The sequence below is a fragment of the Remersonia thermophila genome, chromosome 1, assembly GCF_042764415.1.
Source record: "Remersonia thermophila strain ATCC 22073 chromosome 1, whole genome shotgun sequence".
NCBI classification, from domain to species: Eukaryota; Fungi; Ascomycota; class Sordariomycetes; order Sordariales; family Chaetomiaceae; genus Remersonia; species Remersonia thermophila.
This window is the reverse complement of record NC_092217.1, coordinates 3,304,627-3,325,076: the sequence shown is the minus strand read 5'-3', so window position 1 is coordinate 3,325,076 and position 20,450 is coordinate 3,304,627. Positions and strand designations below refer to the sequence as shown.

General features: G+C 61.2%; 5 protein-coding genes across 5 annotated transcripts; 2 read left to right on the top strand and 3 right to left on the bottom strand.

Moving 5' to 3' along the window:
* Nucleotides 1-524: 524 nt before the first annotated feature.
* Nucleotides 525-2,068, top strand: VTJ83DRAFT_932 (uncharacterized protein; the record flags this gene model as incomplete). Its single annotated transcript, XM_071014630.1, has 3 exons — nucleotides 525-623; nucleotides 719-1,689; nucleotides 1,804-2,068. 3 exons carry the CDS (start codon nucleotides 525-527, stop codon nucleotides 2,066-2,068), a joined length of 1,335 nt encoding a protein of 444 aa, XP_070870285.1.
* Nucleotides 2,069-2,778: 710 nt separating this feature from the next.
* VTJ83DRAFT_931 (uncharacterized protein) lies at nucleotides 2,779-3,275 on the bottom strand (the record flags this gene model as incomplete). Its single annotated transcript, XM_071014629.1, has 2 exons — nucleotides 2,779-3,012; nucleotides 3,177-3,275. 2 exons carry the CDS (start codon nucleotides 3,273-3,275, stop codon nucleotides 2,779-2,781), a joined length of 333 nt encoding a protein of 110 aa, XP_070870284.1.
* Nucleotides 3,276-4,976: 1,701 nt separating this feature from the next.
* Nucleotides 4,977-6,895, bottom strand: VTJ83DRAFT_930 (uncharacterized protein; the record flags this gene model as incomplete). Its single annotated transcript, XM_071014628.1, has 2 exons — nucleotides 4,977-6,041; nucleotides 6,095-6,895. 2 exons carry the CDS (start codon nucleotides 6,893-6,895, stop codon nucleotides 4,977-4,979), a joined length of 1,866 nt encoding a protein of 621 aa, XP_070870283.1.
* Nucleotides 6,896-10,410: 3,515 nt separating this feature from the next.
* VTJ83DRAFT_929 (uncharacterized protein) lies at nucleotides 10,411-13,707 on the bottom strand (the record flags this gene model as incomplete). The annotated part of the gene is made up of 1 exon (XM_071014626.1): nucleotides 10,411-13,707. One exon carries the CDS (start codon nucleotides 13,705-13,707, stop codon nucleotides 10,411-10,413), a length of 3,297 nt encoding a protein of 1,098 aa, XP_070870282.1.
* A 797-nt stretch (nucleotides 13,708-14,504) lies between these two features.
* VTJ83DRAFT_928 (uncharacterized protein) lies at nucleotides 14,505-18,735 on the top strand (the record flags this gene model as incomplete). The annotated part of the gene is made up of 4 exons (XM_071014625.1): nucleotides 14,505-14,541; nucleotides 14,688-14,792; nucleotides 14,862-14,923; nucleotides 15,016-18,735. The coding sequence occupies 4 exons, from the start codon at nucleotides 14,505-14,507 to the stop codon at nucleotides 18,733-18,735; spliced, it is 3,924 nt and encodes a 1,307-aa protein (XP_070870281.1).
* Nucleotides 18,736-20,450: the final 1,715 nt, after the last annotated feature.

Genomic DNA, 20,450 nt, shown 5'->3' with positions numbered 1-20,450 from the left:
GGGGGGGGGGGGGGCCGGGGGGGCTCCCCGCCAAGGCCGCAGCTCAGGCTTGGGGGCTGCGTCAGCCTATCGGACAGTGCAGGGCTAACGTCAACGGCCGCTGCGGTCCACTCGAAACCGCGTCATGCGGGCAACCCCCTCCGGGTCCTGGTCCTGGTCCTGGTCCTCGCATCGCAACTCACACTTTCACGTTCCCACTCCATCCTCCTCCCCCTCCCCTTTGGACTCGGAACAGACGGGGAGCCCATCCAAGCTGCCTCTCTTGTCCCCTTTCTGCCTACCACACCAGGTGGTCTTCGTCGTCTGGTCGGGACCGTTGTGGGTGGCCAGGTTGGACGTTTTGGCCTTCTCTTTTGCACCCAACGCACCACACCGCCCGACAAGCAACAAAAAGCGAGCCGGTCTCATCCTGTCCGTCCCTTCTTTTCAACCCCCTCGGCATCTCGACCCCCCCGACCCCCCCGACACCCCCAACACACCGAAACCACCGACCCTCATCGTCGCGCTCGCCGGCCCGAGCGACAATGGCGAGCTCCATCATTCCCTCGCGGGCCCTGATCCCGTTCCTGGTGGCCATGATGCTGCTCACGGGGGTCTGCAACACGCTCTTGACAAAGTACCAGGTGAGCCTCCTTGTTCCGAGGAAGCCTTTCTCTCTCTCCCCGGCGCCGTTGACACAGGTCTCTCCTCTCCCCCTCCCCCCCTCTCCCCTCGGCAGGACAACCAATGCGTACGCAACTGCGACGACCCGGACCCCAGGAAGCGCAAGCACTTTGAGCAGCCCGTCATCCAGACCCTCCAGATGTTTGTCGGCGAGATGGGCTGCTGGCTGGTTGTCGGCGTGATCCAGCTCTACCGCCGCTACAAGGATTGGTCGTCTCGCTCGTCGGGCTCCTACGAGCCCATCCCCACCAGCGACGCCGCCGACGCCGACGCCGACGCCGACGCCGACGCCGACCAAGGCAGCCCCCGCACCTCGGCCGACAACGCGAGCGTCCGCTCCACCACGCCCCTCCACCCTTCGAGCCACGGCAGCAGCGAGGCCTGCGCCGCCACGGGCCCCAGGCCGCACACCCCGCCCTCGGTCCTCCGCGGGTGGCGCGTCGCCCTCCTCGCCCTGCCCGCCATCTGCGACATCCTCGGCACGACCCTCATGAACGCCGGCCTGCTGCTCGTCGCGGCCAGCATCTACCAGATGACGCGCGGGGCGCTGGTGCTGTTCGTCGGCCTGTTCAGCGTCATCTTCCTGCGCCGCCGGCTGTACGCCTTCCAGTGGCTGTCGCTGGTGGGCGTCATGCTCGGCGTTGGCATCGTCGGCCTCGCCGGCGCCATCCAGCCGGACAAGAAGCCCGGCGAGCTGGCGGCGACCGGCAGCAACGTCGACGGCGACGCCCTCAAGGTCATTGTGGGCGTGCTGATGATCGCGGGCGCGCAGATCTTCACGGCGACCCAGTTCGTGCTGGAGGAGTGGATCCTCGAGCGCAGCGCCATCCAGCCCATCCGCGTCGTCGGCTGGGAGGGCGTGTTTGGCTTCACCATCACGCTGCTCGGCATGATCGTGCTGCATGTGCTCATCGGGAGCACCGAGGCGGGGAGGTATGGCCCGTTCGATATGGCGGAAGGGTGGAGGCAGTTCTGGGAGCACGAGGCCGTGTTTGTGTCGAGCATTTTGATCATGATCAGCATCGGGTACGTTTTTTTATTTCTCTTTTCTTAGTTGGGTCGACATGAAGAAGAATCCTAGGAGACCACCCCACGGCACGAGAATCCTTTTGGCTAACGATTGATTCCTTCCCCCCCCAGCGGCTTCAACTTCTTCGGCCTCTCCGTCACGCGCAGCGTCAGCGCCACGTCGCGCTCCACCATCGACACGTGCCGCACCCTCTTCATCTGGATGGTGTCGCTCGGCCTCGGCTGGGAGACGTTCAAGTGGCTGCAGGTTGTCGGCTTCGTCCTGCTCGTCTACTTCACCTTCCTCTTCAACGGCATCGTCCAGCCTCCCTTCGAGTTCCTCCGCGTTCGCGAGGTGGACGAGCTCCTTCCCGAGGAGCCCATTGAGCATTTGTAAGCGGACGGGACGGGGTGGTAAAGCATGGGGGAAGGGGGTATGAGTGGATGTATCGGCACCGGCGACGGGGGGCCGTCGCTGGTGTGTGTGTATCTATTCTATCCTGGAGGAGGCCTGGCCTGGCCGGGTCGGGTCTAGCGAGGGTTTGGTGCGATACCGGTTTCCGGGGGCGAGATTTGGATCGGCATGGAGGACGGCATAGTGCATTTTTTTTTCTTTTTCGTTTTCGTTCATGCTAAGGGCGTTGGGTGGGTTTCAGAGGGTTCATCTCCTAGGTTGGGTCGGGGAAGATTCATTGGGTCAGTCAGTCATTGGGGTTTCTCGTTGCCATGTTGGAGCATGTTCGTCCTTTTCTCTTTTCGCCACAATTTTTCGCCACTTTTGATCTTTGGGCCTCTCATGAAAGCTTGCGTCGCCGGCTGGATCATCTCCCGAGCGGTGGATGCAATTTCATCAAGACGTTTTGACAGGTTGATAAATATCACACTCCCTTGCCTCCATCCCTCCATCCCTCCATCCATCCATTTCCCCCTCCCAACTCCCTCCAGTTCCGAACCGATCCTTGTGTGTAAAAACAAAACAAAACAAACAAAGTACTAGGAACAACAAGAACAACAAGGCAAAACAAACCCCAAAGTCACTCCTCGACCCTCTTCACCTGGTCCATCTCGTCCAATCCAGCCCATCTAGCCAACCCAAGGTAGCCAACCCTAGTTCACGGTGCACAGCAGCTCCGCCTCGAGGATAAACTTGCCCTCCTTGTACTTCTCGCTCGTCTCGTAGGCCTTGTCGTACTTCCACCCGACGATCTGCCCGCAGCTGCGGCACATGATGTCGCGCACCACGTGCCGGCCCGTCGTCATGTTGCGCTCGGCGGGCTCGCCGCAGTCGACGTTGACGACCGTGTTGAAGAGGTAGGCTTTTCCGTGCTGACCGCGGAAGTTCTGTTTTGCAAGGGAAGGGGGGGAGGGAGGCCGCCGCGAGGAGGGGGGTGCGGGGCGGGCAGGAAGAGAGGCGTGAGCGGGAGGTTCGGCCAAGCGATCATAGGCGGAGAAGGGAAGGGGAAGGGAAAGGGAAAAGGGGAAGGGAGACGAAGAAGACGACGTACTCGGCTGATGATTTCGTCATGGTCGGCGAGATGGGTTTTGCAGCGCTTGCAGCCGTAGATGGTGGCGCAGTTGAGGTAGACGTTGTACACGAGACCCATGGTGCCTGGTGTTGTTCTGAGCCAGGGAGAAAGCGATCTGGGTGGTGAGGGTCTCTAGAATCGTATGTCGTCTTACGGATCCGTATATCAGTCGTTCGTTGTGTTCGAGAAGCCCCAGAGTTCAAGGCCCGCAGCCAGTCCCGCAGCTTTCGGTCTACGAGAGCCTCTTCGCCTGCCCGGTGCCGCGAGGTACCGGCGACGCAACCGCTGGGCCCCTCCGCAAAAAGCCGTGGGCGTGACGTGGGTGATGAGCGGACGTCTGGAGGGAGCGGTGCTTTTGGAGCGGCCCGATGAGACGGGATGGGGATGCCTGGGGCTAGGCGTGGCGGACCAGGCCGGGAAAGGGGGAGGAAAGCTTATGGATCTCGGACGGAGGATGCAAGTGCTTGGGAGGGCTCAGGGCGTACGAGAAGGTTGGTTTAGGGGCGGAAGGCCAGCGGTGCAAAGACCAGGCCTAGCGACGAGGTCAAAAATAAGGTATGGCAGATAAAAGAACAAGAGGCTCGGCGGAGAGAAGGCGATCCCCGATGAGTGAGAGATCTGGCGGACAACGGCTGCGTAATGTCTAACAAGACCCCGCAGACGATCTAGACGAGAGGGCCTGAGAGGAGCTGGGACAGGGGCTCGTGGTAGCACAGCGTGCGGCTCCCGTTGCGCAAGGCCGGTCAAAACTACCTACACGGGGAGCCTGGAATAGGTAGCTAGGGAGAAGGTGGTTCTTTTGATGCAAAGAAAGCCAATTCGGTTTGGTTCGGTTTAGGGGAATGATGGACGGAAATGGACGTCGTGATTCCAGGAGGAGGACCACGTGAAGCCCGTCGCTCGTCATGGGTAGAAATGGAGCGCCCCATCCACCTCTGGCACCCAGCCGGGCCACTGATAACAAGCCGCCTGGCAGGCGACGTCAGTGAACAGGCCTGGAATGCGTGGCATGCGGGGGGGGGGGGGGGGAGGCGGGGCCGCGGGGTCGGCTGCTGACAGCCTGAACAAGGGGGCTGGACCAGAGTTTCCGGAATGCCCAAGAAGGACCAGGAGTGTTTCCCTGGCCCCCTCCCCCCCCCCCCCCCCCCCCAGCGCCCAACTTCCATTCATGCAGTAGGTCATGTTCAAGTTGTCAAGAGTGTGGAAACTCTGGAGGATGAAGTCTTGGAGATGACGATGATATTGAGCCTCCTAGCCTTTCCCTCGAAGATAGAGTTATACATACCTGGCGGGAGTTCTCAAAACCCGACCAACCTGGTAAGCATGCCGTTTTAGGTTGTTACGGTGTAGTCTAGGTCATCTCGAGTCTCTGGTGCAAATTCCCTACACAATCTTTGAGTACTGGGTAGTAGCATTGTAGCAATGTAGGCACTCAACCACATCTGTGAGCTCGCATACGCCATGATAACTCCTGAGGAAGCAAGTAGCAAATAGCATCAAGAAATATATACGGACCGCTCAAAACTCCGCGGGCCACCCAACAATGCAAATACAAAAGGTACATACAAGAAGAAACACGGGATGGCCTCCTAGGAGTCCCCCCCAAAACTGAAACTGACCCGAGTCAACGAAAAAAACAAGATCCAACCCGACATACCGACCCAACCCCCATCATGGACGCCATCTAGATCCGTACGGTATTTCTCCTTTCCCCTTCGATGTTCTGAAAAGAAAATCGATTCTTCCCCTCTTTATACACACACACTCACTCTCTCCCATTTACCACGAGAACGCCTCCTCGACGAAATCCACGTCGCCCTGGTACTGCCGATTCCTCACCGCCCTCCTGACATCATCGCTCAAGGCGCCCGGCCCGCAAACCGTCACCGCCATCGTGCCGATCTGATTCTCCATTTCCATGCCCAGCAGCGTCTCAATGTTTGGCCTGCCCGGGAACATCTGCACCGTCGAGCTGGGGCTGTGAATCTCCTTGGTCGACCTCGGCCGGCTCACAAACAGCAGGATCTTGAGCACCTCCCTGCGCCGGGGCATGGCCAGCACCTCGGTCATCCAGGGGCGGATCCACTCGAGGTGCTCGGGCGACTGGATCGACCAGACCATGACGACGCGGCGCGTCGCGACGGTGCCCTTGGCGAACCCGTCGACCAGCTCCCGCACGTGGGGGACGGCCTGCGTGACGCCCACGCCGCCGGCAAACAGCATGACGGTGCCGTACGAGTGCAGGCGGCTGGACCCGCGGTACGGGCCCTCGACGAAGCAGCGCGTGATCATCTTGCCGTCGGGGCGGGACGCGGCCTGGGTGTACAGCGCGCCCGTGAAGCCCGTCCGGCCGCGGATGACAAACGAGAGCGTGGTCTTCTTGGTCAGGTCCTGGCGCGAGATGGGCAGCTTGTCCGCGCCCGGGTCGGCGTGGTGGTCGCCGTCGTCGCTCCAGGCCACGGTAAAGGGGTGCGACTGCCAGAACCCCACGGTGGGCATGTACAGGTACGCGTGCTGGCCCGGACGGAACTGCCAGGGGCGGGCCATGGTGACGGTGACGCGGCACGCGCCGCCGGGCAAGGCCTCGACGAGGGTGCGGGTGCCGCCGGCGCCGATGTTGCGGTAGGCGATGCGGGCGAAGCGGGCGAGGCGCTCGAGGATCCAGACGGCGACGGTGGCGTACAGGTAGCGGATCGACGGGAGGGACTTGAGGTCCAGGTGGTACCACAGGCCGAGGATGGACAGGATGGCGAGGGCGATGTGCGCCAGCTTGAACGTCTCGTAGTAGGCGTGCCGGAACAAGCTGGCCGCTTGGAAGCAAATGGCGACGAAGGCGCACGTGGCCTGCTTGGGTTAGAGCACGACAAACGATGGGGCCGACAGGAGACGGGGCTTACGATGAAACCCCACATCAAGAAGGGCGCCTTGAAGGTGGTGTTGAAAGCCGCGGCCCAGCCGTTGGCCGAGGCGTTGCTGATGAGGAAGGCCAGGGTATGGGCGACGCTCTCCAGCATGACGATGCGGCCCAGCCAGCGGTGGAGGAGGTTAAACGTGTCGAAGGACATGCCCAGCAGCGGGATCAGCGGGTTGTTACGCCCGGCCATGATGAACAGCGGGATCATGTTGACAACGGCGAGATAGCCCGTGCGGTTGCGGACGAGGCTGGCCACCTGGCGGAACGGGCCCGACCAGTCGATGGTGATGACGCAGAAGGCCACGTTGGTGGCCAGGTAGCCGAGCAAGAAGACGAGCTGGAGGCGCGTGGGAAGGGTGCCCATGTTGAGGGCGGAGCTGAGCTGGAACTCGCGGTTGTGGCGCTTGCGGAAGATGGGGGCGTACTGGATGTTGCGCTTGAACCAGGAGTGCGTCTCGTTGGGCATGGCAAAGTAGCGTTGCTTGTCGTTGTTGAGGCACGCCACCGTCCGCACGTAGCGCACCACGAGCATGGTCAGGCGGTAGGCGAGCAGTATCGCCGCGATGCCGCCCAGCACGAGCAGCAGGTAGTGCGAGAGCATCTCGTGGACGTCCTCGGGATTCAGGCTGGACTTGGTCGCTGCCGCCGCCGAAGCTCCCGGTGCACCGCCTCCGCCGCCGCCGCCGCCGCCTCCGGCACCGCCTGGGGCCCCTCCAGCGCCACCGCCCGGCGGTCCGGCCTGTGCCGGAGCCGCAGCCGCAGTCGTACTTGGCGGAGCAGACATTCTGTTCTGAGATGGCTGGTTTTAGAAATCCGCCGCTGTTCCAGAACCAACCCTAACCGGGTTTGACGACGTTTGGGGATGGATGCCGATGCCGCGTAAAAGAATCGAATTGTTCAGCGATGTCGTTGCCGGACGCTGTCAAAGCGTTTCCCAGAAATAAAAAGTCCAAATGAAGGCACAGTCAACAACTCTTTTCGGGACCTGCCGAGTTACTTTCGGGGATCGAAGTCGGGCAGTCCGGTCAGGTGGAAGGAAACGAAGAAAGGTGTGTCAAGGCCGGAGGAAACAACTTGGAAGTCGTCGTCGTCGTCGTCGTCGTCGTCTTTGTGCTGGCTACGTAAGGTGGTAATTTGACCGTATTGTTGTCACCTGGTCATAACGCCGAATCCAATACCCCGAAGAAAGAGTGGATGTGCTGCCTCTGTGTGTGCTGTCCAACGTCCAAAAGATGGTGTGAAGATACAACCAGCGGGAGCCGAGGATTCCTTTCGGTGGTGGTATCCGGTGGGAGACTTTGGTGGGGGCTTGGGCCTAGATGAAGGCAACAAAAAAAAAAAAAAAGGGCCTGGACGGTACCGAAGATGAAGAAGCGGAAGAGCAGAAGAGAACGGCCCGAGAACTGAAAGAATGAAAGAATCCCGGAATACCAACCCACCTCAAGCAGCAAAGATCGGCCCAAAAGAATGGGAGGATGTGTCTGTATGTGTGAGTATGTGTGTGAGAAAGAGAGAGAGGTTGAAAGAACAAGCGGCCACCCCGGACGAAGCGGTTCCTGCAGATGAAGGGGGGGTGTTCATCCGGACTGCGCTGCCCCTCTCGTGGATCCTGCGGCTTGGGGTTCCTTCCTCGATGGAAAGCTCGGGCGGAGCCGGGGGGGGCAAACTTTCTGGGCAGGGGTTGAGCTTCGGATGTCACTTTCTTGATGCATTAAAATTAACTTAGTTAACGTTACGCTTGGTAGCATACCTGGGGTACACTACCGAGGCATGCTCCGTCAGCTACGCTGCTTGTCTTGCCTCAAAGACATGTAAGTGAAGTGAGACGCCCGCATGCCTGCCTCTCCAGTCTAGATGCCGCCACGGCGCAGGCCGGTTTGGAAATCGCGCGACAAGCCCAGGTGCATAGGCAAAGCTCTGTCTCAGAGCCGAGACGGGAGAGACGGAAACCCACACACACACACGACGTGAACACGCATCCGTCGACACACCACACGCCAGGCCCAAGGCTTAGCCCTCGCTCCATCGGTCGAGCGGGCACCCGCTTCCACTGGCTGTGGATCGCCCGTCCGCAGCAGGTTGCATCCGCCGGCACCTGAGGCAGGGCTCGAGTCTGCCAATCGATTGCCAAGACGTCGCCCTGCCGAGCGATGGGACCTGACCCGGGGCTTCAAACTGCCAGGGCGGGGGGCTTGATTGGTCGGCGTCTGAAACGCTTGTCACGCATGAACGACGTAAACGAACGAGGGGAGGGCACTTTTCCCTGGTTGCGCTGCCATCAACAAACGCCCTCCAACAACAGCACGGCATCGGAGACGGTCGGAGAGGCATAGCGAGATCAAGACATGGGAGGGGTTACACAACAATCTAGACGTTCTTGTTCCTGCCTCTCTGCTCCATACAGTCCCCGAGGCTGTCTTTGCACCGACCTGAACGATGGAAGATCCCTTCGGTTGATCTCTCTTGGCGGGGCCATCTTGGAGACGGTTGACATGGAAAGCCAACCCTGCCAGCCCACCACGCGATGGACTGCAAAAAGAGAGGGAAATTAAAAGTGCGGCAAGACGTCCCAACGTCTCTGACGCCGGCGTTATTGCCAACCCGCCGGCATCTCGCCGCCGATCTCCCGCAGCTGGCGTCCCCGTTGGGTGTTTGTGTTTTCGACATCGGATCCAACAGGCAGTACTGCTGTGTACGTGGGCGATGTGTGAGTCCAGCCAGCCAGCCAGCCAGCCAGCAGCAGCAGCAGCAGCAGCAGCAGCAGCAGCAGCAGCAGCGACTAAGAACCGTGCGCAGCCATCTATCGGGGACACGTGGGAGAGAAAAGACGGGCCCGATCCCGATCCCGGGTGGCGATAGCTAGCGCTCATCCCAACTTTTTAGGCCCTGAAGCCATCTTGATGGATCATCCAGGTCCTGTCTCGGGTGCCTGTCCCTGCCGAAGCAGTGTACTGTGTACTGCGTACTACTGCGTATAGTATGTACCTGGGTGCCGAATGACGGCAATGTGCTGTGCGGATATGCATTTCGCTTTGCCCGCTCTTCTTCGGCATGCCGTGTGCGGCTCTCCCTTGAATCATGGAGGGAGCGCAAATCGAGACGGGATGCCGGCGGTGTGAGCGCGCCAACCCTCCCGTCCCGTCTTGGGCGAGCGGCACGACCAAACGCAAACGAAATTTGCCTGGACGCATCACGCACGGCTTCTCTCACGCCGCCCTCTCCTGGGAGATAACGGTGCTCGGTGTTCCGTTGTGCTCCTTCTGGCATTCTGGAACGCTCTGCTCGGTCCATGTGTCGTGCGAAAGCGGCCAGGATACGGAGGGTCCTACGTTGGGATGCCGTCCCCCTTTGGTATCCTCATCCATCAGCACCGCCCTGTACTTATAGTACAGCGCCGTAGTAGAGGAACACGCAAACCCTTGGCCTCTCGCCTAAACTTGCCGGGCATCACTTCGAACGCGGGCAAAAGCCGCGAGATCCCCAAGTTTCACGATCCACCACACTATATTATTGCGTGCTCCATAGCTGTGGAGTTTCTGCAAGCATGGCACGAAGTGGCGCGCCATACTCCCATGCGAGGTGCATGATTCGTGCGCCCCAATCTGCTGCTGGAAGAGGACGGCATTGGTACGGTCCATTCCGCAGCACATCCGTCAGGCAGCTCAAGAGATGATGCTCCTTATCAGACAAACCTCGGGGGATGGATTCCAGGGTGCTGCTGTACCGTAGACGACCGGCAACGTTGGGTCACGACGCGGGGAGGTGGAGAAGACAATCAACGCAAGGGCATCCATGGAGAAAGTTCTCTTCTTCGTCCATTCGTCCGTACCAAGGATCCGATCGATCCCACACCCTTTCGTTCTTGACCACATTGAGATACCGAACCACTAAATCACCCACCCAGGACGTAGGGTGTCGGTGCCATGGGCAGGACGGAACGTTCTAGCAAGCGTATCACCATCAGACCCCCATGAGCTCACCGTCTTGAGCCTACCACGAGGGAAACAACATGGCATGACATAGCATGGCATGGCACGGCATTGCATGGAGGCGTGTCATTCTCCTGGATCCTCTTCCCCGCAACGACCCCTCATGACAGCCCACAACCCACCTGTTCAACACATGGAATGTAACACAAACGAATCTACCGGGTAAGGAAGCAAGAGGATGACTGGGTATCATCTTATTTTGAACACCAGTACTGTAATTACAGCATGTAGGACGTACAGGGTATTCTGACGAACCAAAAAACAGAAAGAAAAAACCTGTCTATCAAAACATCTGTTCTGTTGCAGCCGACTAGATAAAACTCAATTCATCCTCGCTGTCTCCGTCATAGCCGTAGCCGTACGAATCATCATGACCACCGCGAAAAGAATGTCGAGGAGCAGCAGCAGCTGTTCTTCCATGGGGGTTCGTGGCGGCGGTGGAGGTGGCGGTGCTGGACCTGAGATGGACCAGCGATGCCCGGGTTAATCTCTTCTTCTTGACCATGCTGGTGCTACCGCCAGCGTTGCTGATATTGTTGATGCTGCTGCTGCTGCTGTTGTTGTTACCGCTACCGGCACGAGCGCCGCTCCGGATGGTTTGGTTCTTCACGCTTCTGCCGCAGTTGCCGCTCCTGCTGCCGCCGTCAGAGGCACCGCTCCGGCATGGATCGTCGCGAGAACATCCGGCAGGCTTCCTTGACAAGAGCCGAAACCGGGCGGGCTGCTTCCCGGCCAGCCAGCTCGATGCCTGCCGTTGTGTTGACCTTGTCCGGGGGCTGTCGTCGTCGTCGTCGTCGTCATTGTAGCCGTCGTCCTTGCATGCCGACGTCTCGTCCAACGTCAGCTCGTCGTGGGTTGCCCAGGCGAGCCGGCGGGAGAGCCGGCGGGGTTGCACCTGAAGAAGACGCTTTTGGATGGTTGATGGTTTCGAACATGTTGCCGGTGCTGATGCGGTTTGGGCGGGTGTTGGCGTTTGCGATAGGGATTTGCGTTGCGGCTGTCCCGGATGGGGCCTGTTTTCCTGATTGTTTTCGTCCGCGGCGTCGTCATCGTCGCTCTCCTGGTTGTGATTGCCTCGTTGCAGCACCCACGGCTTATGTTGCCTCGCTTTGGACGATGAGGGATTGCTGGGCAACCGACTTGTTGGCTCAGGCGACACCTCGGTATCCGGAGAGAGAACATCCATGTCGGCATCCGATTCGGTGCCTGTGTCGTCGTCGTCGTCGTCATCGTTGTCATCCGTTTCCGAGACTGAGTCGTCCATCGAAATCGGCGTCGACTGCAATCCTGGCCCGCTGTGATCCTCCAGTTCCGAGGCCTCCTCTTCTTCTCTCTCCTTGTGGTCGTCATCGTCGCTGTCCACGCGCCCTCTTGACCGTAGCCCCGGCCGCCCACGCGGCCGCATCTCACTCCCTGGCGTGGCAGCCACCCACTCACTAATACCATCATCCCACCGTACACCCGCAAACGAGGCGGCCGTCTTCCCCCCCTTTACATCCCGAACTGCTGCCCTCTTCGTACTGGCACCGGCACCTCCTATCCATCCCACCCGCTTCGGCGTCGTCGTCGCCATTGCCACCGTATTACCCGCGTCCGAACCGACCGTCTCCTCCTCCTGCTGCTGCTGCTGCCTCGCCCTCATCAACGCCTCAGCGGCATCCAAATCCCTCAAATCCCCCGTAAGCTCGGCCAACCGGAACGCCGCATCAACACGCACGCTTGCCAGTGCGGCAGGCGGCAGCATCGCGGCGTCTTCGAGGCGATCGCAGAGCTGCTCTAGATGCACGTGCGGCGCGAGCCCGGTGCCGCGGGCGCAGTGATGCGCCATGGCGCTTGCGAGGACGACGGTCGCGTCGTACTGGAGGAGAAGGTGCGGATCGCGGGATTTGGCCTCGTTGGCGCTGCCGCGCCAGGCCGTGCCGAGGGCCCCCGGCGGGGCTTGTTCGTTGAGAGAGAGAAACGAGCAGAGGGCGAGGACGTAGGAGCCGAGCTTGCGCCCGGCCGAGTGGCTGCGCTTGAGGTTGGTGGTGGTGGCGGTGATGAGGTCGATGACCCTTCGGCGGAGGAGGGCGGTGCGGGTTGCGGTGCTGTCGCTGGCCGATGAAGGAGCATCTTGGCTGAGGAGCACGACGGATCCGAGGGTGGCGACGGCGCCGATGAGGATGGTTTGCGGGCCGCCTCGGAGCCGGGTTTGGGGCACGCCGCGCGGCTTCCGGGGTGCCGCGAGGCTGCAGAGCAGCTCGAGCGTGACGGAGAGGAGGTCCATGGCGCCCTGGCAGGGCTTGTCCTTTGTGATCTGGCGGATGGCGGCCGGCCACATGGCCAGGAAGGTCTTGTTGAGGACCCAGTCGGCGGGCAGGAGGCCGTTGGCAAGAAGGCGGGCTAGGGTCCGCGGCATGATGGACGCGTCGCAAGCATCGCAGCGCAAAAGGACCTGGAGCGGCCTGAGAGCCGGCGAGGCCAAGAAGGCAGCATCGCCAGGCAAGGGTTTGGCGTAGCGGCGGACGACAAAGGCGTCGATGAGGCCCGTGATCTCGGCCGGCCGCATGTACTCGAGACACACCCGGATCAGAACGTCCGTGACGCCGTCCTCAAATAAGCCCTCGGCGACCGCGTTTTGGACGATGCTGACGGCGTGCGCCCGCACCAACAGGCACAAGTGTCTCCAGCCCTCCATGGTGCCGAGGGACTCGAGCTCCGAGTAGACGTCGAACGTGGCCCCGGCTCCTTGGACGGCCGTCTTGGTTCCCTTCTCCTCGCTCTCCTGGCGCTCCCATTCCTCAATCCCCGCGATGTACTCGGGCACCTTGCGAAGGCACATGGCCAGCAGCGATCTTGGGCCCGTCGCCGCCATGGCCTGGCGCTTCTTGGGAGGCGCCGTGGCCCGCAGGATGGCGTCAAAGGCCTTGAACACAGACTCGTAGAGCCCGTGCCTCTCGGGGCTCGTCGACGGGCGTATCTGCATCTTCAGCTCCACCTCGAACGCGCACTTGTGGCGGCCGCTGCATCCCAGGTGGCTGCACCGGCCGGGGCCAGCCGGGGGGTCTTCCACGGGGGACGGCTCTTCCGGCGCCTGAGCGGGGGACGAGGGCTGGTTGCTTCGGACGCGGCGAAGGAACGGCGTTGGGACCACGATGTCCTGTGGGGCTCTGTGACCCAGCTGGCGGCGTTGACGCTGCGCATCGGGCCGCGGCGTGGTGGCTTCGCTGGTTGTCGTTGTCGACGGCCTCCTCCCGCGTCCACCCCTCCTCGAGTACTTTCGGCAGGGTTTCTTGTCGCCGTAGTCCGAGTCAGAGCCCGGATAGCTGCGTTTTCCGAGGACGGTCCGGCGGGGCTTCGGGTCTGCGGAGCCACCGGGAGGTCGGGCTCCGAGCAGCGCCCGGCGCTCCTTGTCCTTCCGGAGCGCCGCGACATGGGCGAGCAGGGGCCGGAGCAGGCGAAGGCATCGGGTGGCCGTCCAAGGCTGGGATGGCTCCGATGCAGCAGCAGCAGCAGCAGCAGCAGCAGTAGTAGGAGCAGCTGCAGACCCAGGAGTCCCGTAGGAGCTTCGTCTCGGCCGGCCGCGATGGGTCCTGGCCAACGTCGACGCCGACGAGCCGTCCTCCATCAGCTCGTCGTCTGGAAGATACTGGCTGATAATGGAAAGAGCAAAAGCAACATAAGAGCTACAGCATGCTGTGTATGTTCATGTAGTCGCTGATGCAAAAGGCGGGTCGGCGCGTCACGTCGCGTGCGTCCCAAAAAATGCCCCCCCGACGTCCCCGTCTCGTCGCATTTCGCCGTGATTCGTCGCTGGGCCGCGCGTCTATTTACTCATTGCCTCTTCAAGCTTAGCGCGCCCAGTGCCTTCGGTCCGGGGAGCCCGGGCCAGCCTGCGTCTTGGCGTCTCCGATCCCGAGTCGTGCCGAGCCGGAAGCTCCGCATCGATAACGTTTTTCCCCTCGATATGCATGAGGTAGGGTCGATGGGGTTGTGGCGGGTTGGACAAAAAAAAAGTTCAAAAAAAAAAGTTTCAGAGACCTTCGAAATCCTCAACAACAAAACGAACAAAACCAACCCTCCTCCCCCAAACCACCGCCCCCGGGACCGCAAACCCCGCTGTCGTTCCTTCGATCCAGGTTTCCGGCAGCATAGTGGATTCTTTCTCGGCCCAATTGAGTCATTGAGCCGTTTTCTTGCTGTACGTTTCGTTGGGTTCCTGTATTTCGGGCGCTGTGCACCGCTCTTCGTCGTCGGCGTCTTTGCCTCTTTCCCCCTCCCTTCGGCCTTGACGGCTTCCGAGAGAGCAAGACGCTGCGCCGTCGACCGGCCTCCGTCCTTGTAATACTTGGACCCTAATTGCTTCCGTCTTTGCTCGCAGCACCCCCCCACCTCCCGGCTGTCTAGTCCTTTTCTTCCTCTACCATGGCGGACACGAAGCCCAACGGCCAAGCGCCGACCAGTACGTCATATCACCTCGAAGCTCGCTCGGGGCCGCCCGCGTCGGCTTCCCCCCTCCCCTCCCTCCCCCGGGTGCCGACCCCCCTCCCCTCCCCACCCCCCGCTAACCCAAGACCCCTCTCCTCGTTGTTGCTTCGTCCTCTCTAGACAACCCGGCTTCCGAAACTCCTGCCGTGCAGGACGCCCCGACCGAAAACCCCGCGGAAACGCAGCCGGAAGTTGAGGCGGCCGAGCAGGCCGAGCAGGCCGAAGGTGCGTCCCGATGATGTCGCGGAACCCCTCTGCCGCCATGAGAGCATGGTGCCTGACTCACCCCTACAGATGCCCCCTTTGTCGTCAAGATCGTCCTGCCCCACGATGCTTCTCAGCCGTTGGAGTTGCCGGTACGTGTGACCTGGCAATAGATCATCCTGCTGCTGCTGCTGCTGCTGCTGCTGTTGCTTCTGCCGCCGTCCCGGTTCTAAACCGCCTCTAGGTCTCCCCGCTTGAGCAGATCCACGAGATCCGCCAATCCGTCATCGAGCACCCCTCCGCCGTGCAATACACGTGTTTCCACCTCGAGCATGAGGGCCAGCGCCTCAATGACTTCGCCCAGATTTCGGATATCGAGGGCCTCGGCCCCGACGCCGAGCTCCGCCTCGTCGAGGACCCCTACACCGAGAAGGAGGCGCGCATCCACGTCATGCGCATCCGCGAGCTGATTGGCGCCGCCGGCGACAGGACCGACACGGCCCACGGCATCCTTGCCGGCACCTCCATATTCAGCGAGGTTGCGACGGTTGCCTCCAACGAGGCCGACAAGGACCTGCAGCCCTACGATTTCGGCGCTTCCCCTGACCTGTCGGTGGTTCTTCCCCAAGACGCGCCGCCCCCGTGCAAGACGGTCAAGCTGTTGACCGTCTCGCCTTGGAACCCGCCGCCGGCCCACTGGCGCCAGAAGGGCCACCTCCTCTACCTCATCGTCACCACCAACGAGGGCGAGCAGTTCCACATCACGGGCCACGTCGGCGGCTTCTTCGTCAGCAATTCCAACAAGGACAGGTTCAACCCGACCCCGCGGACCGACGCCAAGGGTGTCTCGGCCCACTCCCTCTTCACACTCCTCGAGAAGATCTCGCCGTCCTTTGCCAACGCGTATAACGAGCACCAGCAGTACCTGGCCAACAAGGGCCACCTGGCGGTCCTCCAGGTTGGGAACACGCTCCCGTCGGCGCCGTGGATCGTCCCCCCGGCAACGTCGCCGCTGCGCACCCACGTCGCCGACCAGACCCGGACCCAGGAGACCTTCCTGATGGGCGGCGCCGAGAACACAGACTCGCTTCGGGACTGGAACGAGGAGTTCCAGTCGGCCAAGGAGCTGCCCAAGGACACCATCCAGGACCGCGTGTTCCGGGAGCGCCTGCTGGCGAAGCTCTTTGCCGACTACAACGAGGCCGCCGCTCGCGGCGCCGTTCTCGTGGCTCGGGGAGAGGTGGCGCCGCTGAACCCCACGGAGGGTCGTGACGCGCAGATCTTCGTTTACAACAACGTCTTCTACTCGTTTGGCGCTGATGGCGTCGGCACCTTCACGAGCGAGGGCGGTGACGAGGCTGCCCGCGTGGCCACGGGCAAGGACGTGCTCGGCGTCAAGCTGGTGAACCAGTTCGACATCGACGGCTTGTACACCCCCGGAACCGTTGTCGTCGACTACCTCGGCAAGCGCATCGTTGGCCAGAGCATCGTGCCGGGCATCTTCAGGCAGCCCGAGCCGGGCGAGAACCAGATTCACTATGGCGCCGTTGACGGCAGGGATGTCGTCGCTGCCGACGAAGCCTTCGAGGCGCCCTTCGAGAAGCTGGGCAAGGTCCTGCACCTCAAGAAGCACCCCGTGTGGGACAAGGAGAACAAGCGGTTCGACCTGCAGGCGAGCGTGGAGATCAAGGGTCTGCTCGGCACGGACGGCCGCAAGTACGTCCTTGACCTGTACCGCATCACGCCCCTCGACATCGCTTGGCTCGAGGAGACGGGCAACGAGGGCGCCGAGTACCCCCACCGGATGGCGGTGCTGCGCCCTGAGCTCGTCGAGATCCTGAACAAGCGCAAGACCCATGAGTTTATCCGCTCTCAGCTGGCGAAGCGCGCGGCCAAGGATAAGGAGAACGGTGCCAAGGAGGGCGCCGACGAGGCCGATAAGGAGAACAAGACGGAGGCCGAGGAGGGCGCGGCGAAGGAGGAGGAGACGGCCCAGGAGACCAAGGAGAATGGGACCGAGGAGGCGGCCCCGGAGAAGACCGAAGAGGCGGCGGAGGGCGAGGAGAAGGACGAGAAATCGGACGACGGCGTTGACATGTCGGGCTTCAAGTTCGCCCTCAACCCCGACGTCTTCAGCGGCCAGGTCCCCCAGACCGAGGAGGAGAAGGAGGAGCTGGCGAAGGACGAGCAGGAGGTCCGCGAGGTGTGCAGCTTCCTCCGCGAGACCGTCATCCCCTCGCTTCTCAAGGACCTCCAGGATTCGGACGTCAGCTTCCCCATGGACGGCCGCTCGCTCACGTCCCTGCTGCACCGCCGCGGCATCAACATGCGCTACCTGGGCAAGCTGGCCTCTCTCGCCGACGGCCAGCGCGTCGCGTGCTTCCGCGAGGTGTGCGTCCGCGAGATGATCTCTCGCGGCTTCAAGCACGTTGCCCGCCAGTACCTTAAGACGCTGCCGCTGCCGCTCGCGTCGTCGTGCCTCTCGCACCTCCTCAACTGCCTCCTGGGCACCGGGCTGAACCCGAAGCCGGTGGCCGAGATTGACGAGTCGTACCGCAGCCTCTTCGCCGAGGCCGACCTCGCCTTCGAGAAGGTGACGCCCGAGAGCCTGCGCGAGGCGCTGCAGCAAGAGGTGGCGCGCCGCTTCCGCTACGCCCTGCCGGACGGCTGGTGGAACGAGAACCGCCACCTGCAGCTGCTGCGTGAGATCTCGCTGAAGCTGGGCCTGCAGATCCAGTTCAAGAAGTTCCAGTTCTTCCCGCCGACGGAGGCCGAGCTCGCCGCGCAGCAGCAGGCCGCGGCCGCGGCCGCGGAGCAGGCTCAACCCGCCGAGTCTACGGGCAGCAAGAAGAAGAACAAGAAGAAGGCCCGCGAGGGGTCGCCGACGGGGGCCGCCACGTCGCCCGTGGCGACCCCCCACACGTTCAGCCCGGACGACTTTGTCAACATGGTGCCCATCGTCAAGGACTCGTGCCCTCGGAGCGCGCTGTCCGAGGAGGCTCTTGAGGCCGGCCGGCTCTCCATCTACCAGGGGCAGAGGAAGCTCGGCGAGGACCTCCTGGTCGAGTCGCTGTCGCTGCATGAGCAGATCTACGGGCCCGTGCACCCCGAGGTGGCGCAGATGTACCTGACGCTCGCGCAGCTGTACGTCCAGATGGACCACAAGGATGCGGCCGCGGATCTGGCCAAGAAGGCGGCCGTGGTGGGCGAGCGCACGGCGGGCATCGACTCGGCCGAGACGGTGCTCAACTACCTCAACCTCAGCCTCTTCCTGCACCAGAACGGGCAGACCAAGCTGGCCCTGGGCTTCGCCAAGCACGCCCTCACCGTCTGGAAGGTCATCTACGGCGCGGACCACCCGGATTCCATCACCAGCATCAACAACGTCGCCGTCATGCTGCAGTCCCTCAAGGAGTACCACGAGTCGCGCCGCTGGTTCGAGGAGTCCCTCCGCGTGTGCGAGACGTCGTTTGGTCGCCAGTCGGTCAACGCGGCGACGGTGCTCTTCCAGCTCGCGCAAGCGCTGGCCCTCGACCAGGATGCCAAGGCGGCTGTCGACCGCATGCGCGAGTCGTACACCATCTTCCGCACCATCCTCGGCCCCGAGGACCGCAACACCAAGGAGGCGGAGCACTGGCTCGAGCAGCTCACCACCAACGCCGTGTCGATCGCCAAGCAGACCAAGGACCTCGAGGCTCGTCGGGCGCGCGCCGGGTACCGCTTGGCCCCGTCGCGGGGCGTGGGCGTCGCGGCGGCGGGCGCGGGACCGTCCTCGACGGCGGCCGCCGGCGGCGCTGCGGACGTGGCCAAGACGGCGCCCCCGCCAGATCTCAACACGCGCACCATCGACGAGCTGGTGCGGTACATTGAGGGCACGGACAAGAAGAAGAAGAAGCCTGCTGCGGGCGGTGGTGATGGCAAGAAGAGGGGCAATCCCAAGAAGAGGGGCGGCGCCAGGTCCTGAAAGAGTCCCGGATGGGAAGTTGACTAGCCGCACCTAGCCAGGTAGGTGGTCGACCAAGCAACGAAGGTTGACGATGGGTGCGCTGCCATCAAGGACTTTCCGATGGGATATATCGGGGGGTGTTTGTGTATTATACAGTCATTTTTTTTCGTTCGGTGTTTTTTTTTTTTTTTCTTGCGGTGGCCGGTTGCATATCTTGGGATGTTAAAAAAAGCGGAAGAAAAAAAACCAAGGGCGACGGAAAAGAAAAAAAAAAAGTGAAAAAGTTCGGATGGATGGATGGCTGAAGGAAAAACGGGATGGGCGACTCTGCTGGTTGGATTTAGAGGTTGATTGCATTTCGGGGACGGGGTGGGTGATGGATGGCGATGATGATGACGATGTTTTCTGTTGCCTGTAGTATCTGGGCCTTTTTGCTGCTCGAATGAACACATCCTCACTCTTTTGTTATCCATCTCTCTATCTGTCTACGCAGAGGCGAGGTGCTTCGGTTGGTTAGCAGGGTTCGCATGGAGGACGGTGAGCTACGCCGTTGTGCGAGAGGGGTCAGGTCAGTTCCTTTGTTGACTCCCATCGAAAGGGGTTTTTTTTCCTTTTTTTTTTTTTTTTTTTTTTTTTTTGCTGCTGGGTTTCCAGCAAGAGCATGCGAATTGGGGATAGCGTTTGGTTGGCAGGTGGTGAGGTTGGTGAGAGGATCTTCCCATGCGGGTAGTTCCCGGGGTTGACCTTGTCTGTTGGAATGCTTTGCAGCTGCGCAAGTCCATTCGGCTCGAAAGGGCGGCGGCATGGCTCGATCTGAGGGACGGCGATTCGAGCCATGCTGCGACGACGTCTTCGTTACTGTGTACATACTGCGTACTGCCTCACAGGTTGCGCAGGCTTGCACTAACAAATCTTTTGGGTTCTGTGTTATAGGAGGTATGTCCATACGCTGCTGTGCAAGTATCTACACGAGGTACCTACTGGGTAGACACTGCAAACGCATGATTTGGTAGAACATCAACATGAAAGAAAATACATCAACGATGAAATGCATCCGGAAATTGGGATGCGGGTATCGAGTCTGATCATGACCATGACGATGCGACAAAGAGAGGTTGATAAAAACTGCTGCTGCTGTTGCTGTTGCTGTTGCTGGTTGCATTGTGTCTTTTATTGTGGCCCTAAACATTGGAACACGCGGTGGTCCCGATGTGTTCTCAGATCTTGACTCGTGCCATTCGTGCAGGGTGTCTGATTTTCTCTGGAAAACGCCGGATGCGCTCTCGCTGTCTTGCCCAGGGCGGCCGTGCAGCGACTCGTCCTTCTTTGTTGACTTTCCACTTTGGGGCTCCATTTTGAGGTGACGGAAAAAGGAGGCTGGGGTGGGATTTTTGTTTGGTGGGGCAGGCGACGGCCCCCCCCCCCCCCCCAAAACAGAGAAAGACAAAATCGAAATCAGCCAGGCAGGCCGACGACGAGCATCCCAGAGGATGCCATGCCATACCATGCCATTCTGGTGGTGCAGAACGTCACCGTGTGAGGAGGGTCCAGTAGGTACGTGAAGTACTTATTTGTACCTTGGCACCGAAAAAGAAACTTTTTTTTATTATTGCAAGGTCAGGTAGCCTGAAGGTGCTGTGTACAAGTACTGTGTAGGTGCTTCAACCGACTAATAATGCCGGGCACCTCGCGAGAAAAAAAGGGTCCAGATTGTTGGTTGCGTCATGGCAAAG